This window comes from Medicago truncatula, chromosome 7, assembly GCF_003473485.1.
Source record: "Medicago truncatula cultivar Jemalong A17 chromosome 7, MtrunA17r5.0-ANR, whole genome shotgun sequence".
Classification (NCBI taxonomy): domain Eukaryota; kingdom Viridiplantae; phylum Streptophyta; class Magnoliopsida; order Fabales; family Fabaceae; genus Medicago; species Medicago truncatula.
Window position 1 is genome coordinate 30219386 of NC_053048.1, and position 5727 is coordinate 30225112.

At 33.8% G+C, this 5727-nt stretch overlaps 1 protein-coding gene across 1 annotated transcript; it reads right to left on the reverse strand.

Moving 5' to 3' along the window:
• Nucleotides 1-803: 803 nt before the first annotated feature.
• LOC11409415 (BEL1-like homeodomain protein 9) lies at nt 804-5503 on the reverse strand. The gene is made up of 4 exons (XM_003623103.4): nt 4565-5503; nt 2202-2566; nt 1626-1686; nt 804-1530 (listed from the first exon to the last, which is right to left on the reverse strand). The coding sequence occupies exons 1-4, from the start codon at nt 5189-5191 to the stop codon at nt 1033-1035; spliced, it is 1551 nt and encodes a 516-aa protein (XP_003623151.1). The 5' UTR covers nt 5192-5503; the 3' UTR covers nt 804-1032.
• Nucleotides 5504-5727: the final 224 nt, after the last annotated feature.

Genomic DNA, 5727 nt, shown 5'->3' on the forward strand with positions numbered 1-5727 from the left:
TCATGAAAATACTGGTCTCATCCATGGTACTCGCATCTGTCGCGGGAGTCCTTCTATTACCCAACTTCTCTTCGCCGATGATAGTTTCCTCTTCTACAAGGCTTATGTTTCTGAAGATACAATACTTAAGAACATTTTGTATACTTATGAGGCTGCAAGTGGCCAAGCTATTAATTACCGAAAATCCTCCATCGCTTTCAGCCGGAATACTGACTCTATAGGTCACCACAACATTACTCATCTCTTGGGAGTTGTCGAATCTATGTGGCATGGAAAGTATCTTGGTCTCCCATCTATGGTAGAAAGAGACAAAAAATCAATATTCTCGTTTATCAAAGAACGCATCTGGAAAAATATTCAGAATTGGAGTGCTTGGTCTCTTTCACGTGCAGGTAAGGAAGTGCTTTTAAAATCCATTGCCCAATATATCCCTACTTATTCATGGGCGATTTTCTGCTCCCTACCTCTTGTGGGGACGAAATAGGGCGTATGATGAATTCTTTTTACTGGGGTTTGAAGAAAAATGGTGGTCGTAGCATTAATTGGCTAAATTGGGATAAGATGATTGCTTGCAAAGACAACAGTGGCCTCAATTTTAGAGACCTCAAAGAATATTGATGAATTCTTATTGTATTCACTCTCTCTTATTATGAATGAAATGAGCTATCCATTCCTCAAAGAATAATTAAACAATTTTGACAGACGGAAACATTACACTTTTTTATGGAGTTGAGAAATTTAATTTGACAAGTTTTTCCACCAATTGTGTCACATATATCCATTTGACCTTGTTTGCCTAAATATTATAAAAAGGACAATTAACAACACTTAGCCTTGTAACAAACTAGGCCATTAGAAAAGTGGAATGGATCATCCTATAACATAGTATTTTTTTCCACTACTATGATACAAAGAATGTACAACACCACTTAATCCCAAACTAGAATCCAATTTCAATCACTCCTAATTTATCTTGTGATAATGAAACCAAAGAAACATGGTTAATAGTTGCTTAGTTAGTGGATTGAAGATTCATCCTACATAGTCACGCAAAAGTTGCCCACCAATAAAATCTCTCCCAAATTGCCTATTCTGCAATTGAAAACCGCTCGCGGCGTAACTATCAGGTTGATGTGCAAGACCAAAACGCTGCGCGGCACTCATGTTGAAAGGCTCGGACAACCCAATTCCATGATTTTGATGAAGACCGAGCGTCAGAGATACACCATTGCTTGTTGCACCATTATTCATCATGCTCACTCCAACATTACCAACCTGTTGATTGCTTGCGATACTATGATTCGGCACTGACATGTTGTGAAGTTCGTTTCTAGTGCGTTTATATGCAACATCGATAAACTTGTCTGTGGACGTAGATGGATTCTCAGCAATGTTGTTCTCGCTTAAATTGTTTCGACTATGTTCATCTCTTTGTGATTCCTTTGGAGATTGCTGTGATTCAAGCATGTGTATTTCCTCCACCATTGGTTTCCAAAGCCTTACTCTTGCATTTATAAACCAATTAGACACCTGTAACACATAGACATAGTCAATTATAATACTGCAAAAAATCCCTCAAGCATGAAATGAAACAGAAAATGCAGCTTTAAGTATGAAAAATTTACCTGGTTACGAGATAGACCAGTTTGTTTAGCCAACATTAGCTTGTCAGTATCACTAGGGTAACTGTAACGAGAAAACAACATATTAGTAATCTAATAACATGTCTTATAAAATGGTTGGAATGTCCATATACTAGCAAAAAGCTGAAACAGAGACGGAAAAATATAAAATCTGCCTCTAATTTTCGTCGCTAAGTGATATAAATAGTGACCGAATTTGGTGACGTTATTTCAACTTTTTCTACAGATGATGATAGAAAAAGGGAAAAGCCCAATGTGTATATTGCAGTATAAGGGCGACTTGATAGAAGGGTTTAAAAAGAATATATGGAGCTAGACATCAAAAAATTTGACGTCTCCTTAATTGAGGCCTTAATTGAGGCCGCATCATCCATATTTGACCATAATTCTCCACGTTATTAAGGAAGTGATATGACTTTAATTTTAAAATCTTCATTACATTGCACTAACACCCTTCATACTGAAAGCACATTTTGGTGTCCGACAGATGCTAATATTAGTGTCAAGCTGGTGTTTGTGCTTCATAAGATATTAATAAGACTGAAATAACACACTTACGGATGCAAAAAGTGTTCAAACAACCATCCCCTAAGAACACTGACAGCACGCTCGGGCAACCCTCTTTGAGGTCGCCAAACAGGTTGTTGGACGTGTTCCATAAACCCTGGACTTTGACTGTAAGGGGCTCCATCGCCGTTGTGAAACCTGGGAGATTCATCCTTTCTATTGCTTATATGATAATTAGACTTACCGATAAACTGAAGCTGGTCGGTAATCACATTCTTCAAGAATCTAAAATGTTTGGACATGGCATTTATAGCCAAACTTGCATACGGAGCTGCGTTACCGAGGCCGGCAACATATTCAAATGAAGTTATTACTGCATGAATCTGCTGATAGTATTGTCTGTACCTCCTGCAAACCTGTTCAGGATTGACAAAGAAGAATTATCTCACAAGCTAATGTGACATGTATATATTCCACTTCCACTTCTACATCTTAATCTTTTTATAAACATCACAAGAACTCAATAGTACAACCTAAAGATCTAATCTTCCATAATATTTTAATCTTCCATAATATTTCTACCGGATCCGGATTCGCAAGAGTAGCTTGCATTTGCACGTTGTAAACAATCTCGACTGTTATTTTGAGATCTTACGAATCGAACTACACAATAATAAAATCAGTTTTAAACAATCCCAACCGTTATTTTGAGATTGGACATTAGAGATTTAAACTGCGTGATGCAATTACAGCAGCAAATCCATTTGCATATTCTGATTTTATCACTACTTTGGAATGACATGCAACTATAATAGCATTCAAATTTTCAGAAACCAATCTTTTTAGGCAAAAAAAGTTTTTTTTTTTAAGGAAAAAACTTTGTTATCTACACACGTTAATTACTTTAACCTTTGAACAAGATGATCAAATCAAAACACACTTTTTTTGAGTAAATATCTTTTCTAAAGGATTCCTATCACTTAATCACTTTAATAAAATACATATGGTATAAAATCTTTGCTATGAGTATCAATTACTTTACACTCCCATTCTTCAGCATATATTCCTTCTCATCACTGCTTTTGTAAAAAGATCAGGTTCATCAAACTTATCCTATAGAATATCGGGTAAAAAGTTCATCCATATAGTCACATAAATGCAACATAAACCAAAATCTATCCACATAAAGAGTACAACCATTTTTTTTTAAACAGCAAAATTTGATTCGATAGTAGTGAGAAAAGTATCACCATTGTTATTAATTTTATGTCCCAAGTAGATAGCTCCATTGAACTAAGGAACACCAAATGAGTTTTAATGTTTTTGAGACAACACAATTTTTTATTTTCAACGTTAAAATTGAGTTAAAAAACTAAAACACAATATATTTCCAATAATGTTTCCGACAATGTTGAATGTCATTCAACATTACAATTTCATTTTCACCAAACAATATACACTAAATTAAAAACGTGGACAAAAAGTAATCCTATTATGTAATAAATGTAAAAGATTAAGATTTTATCATTCTCTAAAAGTTCAAATAGCATATAAATACATTTTTGAAAAGAAAAAAAAAACTTAACAAGAGGATAAATATATCATTCTATAATTTTCATTGAGTTTCTATGAGTATTAGTTTAGGTGACATAAATTTAATTAGTGTTTTTCTTATATTGCGTTTTGATTTGCTTGTTAAACTGAAAACCGCAAATGAATCAACTCATACAATTGAGTAAAAAGTGATCCGAATAAATTCAAACAAAATGCAATTTTTTACGGTTTATGTTTTGAACACCATAACCATAAGAAAAAAAAAAAAAAAAAGCATGACCAAAAATTCCATGGATTATAATAAATTCTGACACAAAATCCACATCAACCGTATATATGTATGTATGTATGAATAGGGTTTCCAATTATTATATTGTTTTTTCTCTCATTAATAACACACATTTGAGTTATATATTTTAGGTTAAAATATGGTTTTGGTCCCTGCAAATATGTCTCGTTTTGGTTTTAGTCCCTGCAAAAAAATTTTGTTGTTTTTGGTCCCTGCAAATATGTCTCATTTTGGTTTTGGTCCCTGGCTCCACTTTTGTGATAATTTGCACACGTGTCACATGATGACTTAACCATTTATTAGAGAAATAGTCCCTGCAAAATCTTTTGATTTTGCAGGGACCAAAAACAACAAATTAAGATTTTGCAGGGACCAAAAACAACAAATTTTTTTTGCAGGGACTAAAACCAAAACGAGGCATATTTGCAGGGACCAAAACCATATTTTAGCCTATATTTTATAGCTTACCATGTCTAACTTTTGTATATGTTTATATAACACAACTCATAAGCAAAAAAAATTAAAAAATATCGTAAAAGAGAAAAAAGAAAGAAAAAAAAAAACTTTATACCTCATCAAGCACTGTTAATAATCTAGACTTGTTCTTCCTTCCATCACCACCAAGTGTATCTTCATCATCAACACCATTTATCATTCCACCAATAACATGATTAGTTTCCATCAAAGATGCATCAGCATCAGCAATAATCTTCTCAGCACGAACACCAACATCACATATCTCATCCAATAATTGTTGTGCAGGTTTCAAAAACCTCGATCCCTTCAAAACAGAAGCATAACCCGTAAACGGTCCTAACGGAACCGTGTTCCTAGAAACATCAACAACAGAACCATAACGCTGAAAATTAGCAGCACTCATCTGATTCTGGTTGTTTTTGTTTGACGATAAAGACAAAGATAATGGTTCAGATTTTAACAACATAACTTCATTGTTGTTACTATTACTACCACCATGGTTGTATACATGATTCATTTGATAAAGAAAAGGGTTACTGTTTATAGCATCTAAAGGTGAAATGAGTGAAGGATCGTAAAGAGAAGGTAAAGGTGAAAAACTAGGGTTAAGGGTGGGTGAAGATTCAATGAAACTTGTTTGGTTTTGAGATAAATAACGAAGTTTTTCTCTTCTACTTTGTTGTGGGATATGATAATAATTTTCAAAACCCTCCTCAGCCATAGTATTAAACAAATCAATAATAAAGAATAGGGTTTGTTTATAAAGAAAAGAGAAAGAGAGTGATGGAAGTGATGTTGATGGTGATTGTGATAGTGAAACGAAAAGATATGGTAAGAATAATGATGAAGATGATCTTATACGTGAATTGGGTTTTGGGTTTTGTTGTTTTCAATACGCATTAATTTGAGAATGAAAAATGCACACAAACTCACACACTAACTTTCACAAGTAAAACCAAGTTTAGATAAATTTTTCTCTATCCTATGAGATAGTACTAAAAATGATTAATGTGAATGAGGTTTTTCTATGTTTGATTAATAATCTTGGAATGAAGAAATGAATAGAGTGAAGATACATTGGGTAACGAGATGAACCGGCTATTTCCGGTAATAATTGAATTGACTATACTGCTTGTTTCTGTGCATGTCTCAGATATTTCTGACATTACTGGCTTTCTGAGTTTTGTCGTCTTCTCAATCCGTTGTGTCTTGTGAGGTGTGTCAATTCTTCTTATTTTTTTATTCAATAGGAATAGT

Excerpts from the sequence above, each read along its gene's own strand:
- LOC11409415 (XM_003623103.4), bottom strand. The coding sequence starts at position 5,191 with ATGGCTGAGGAGGGTTTTGAAAATTATTATCATATCCCACAACAAAGT. Across the intron at positions 2,567-4,564 it reads TATTAACAGTGCTTGATGAG|GTTTGCAGGAGGTACAGACA; the intron begins GTATAAAGTTTT and ends AATCCTGAACAG. Across the intron at positions 1,531-1,625 it reads CTGGTCTATCTCGTAACCAG|GTGTCTAATTGGTTTATAAA; the intron begins GTAAATTTTTCA and ends TATGTGTTACAG.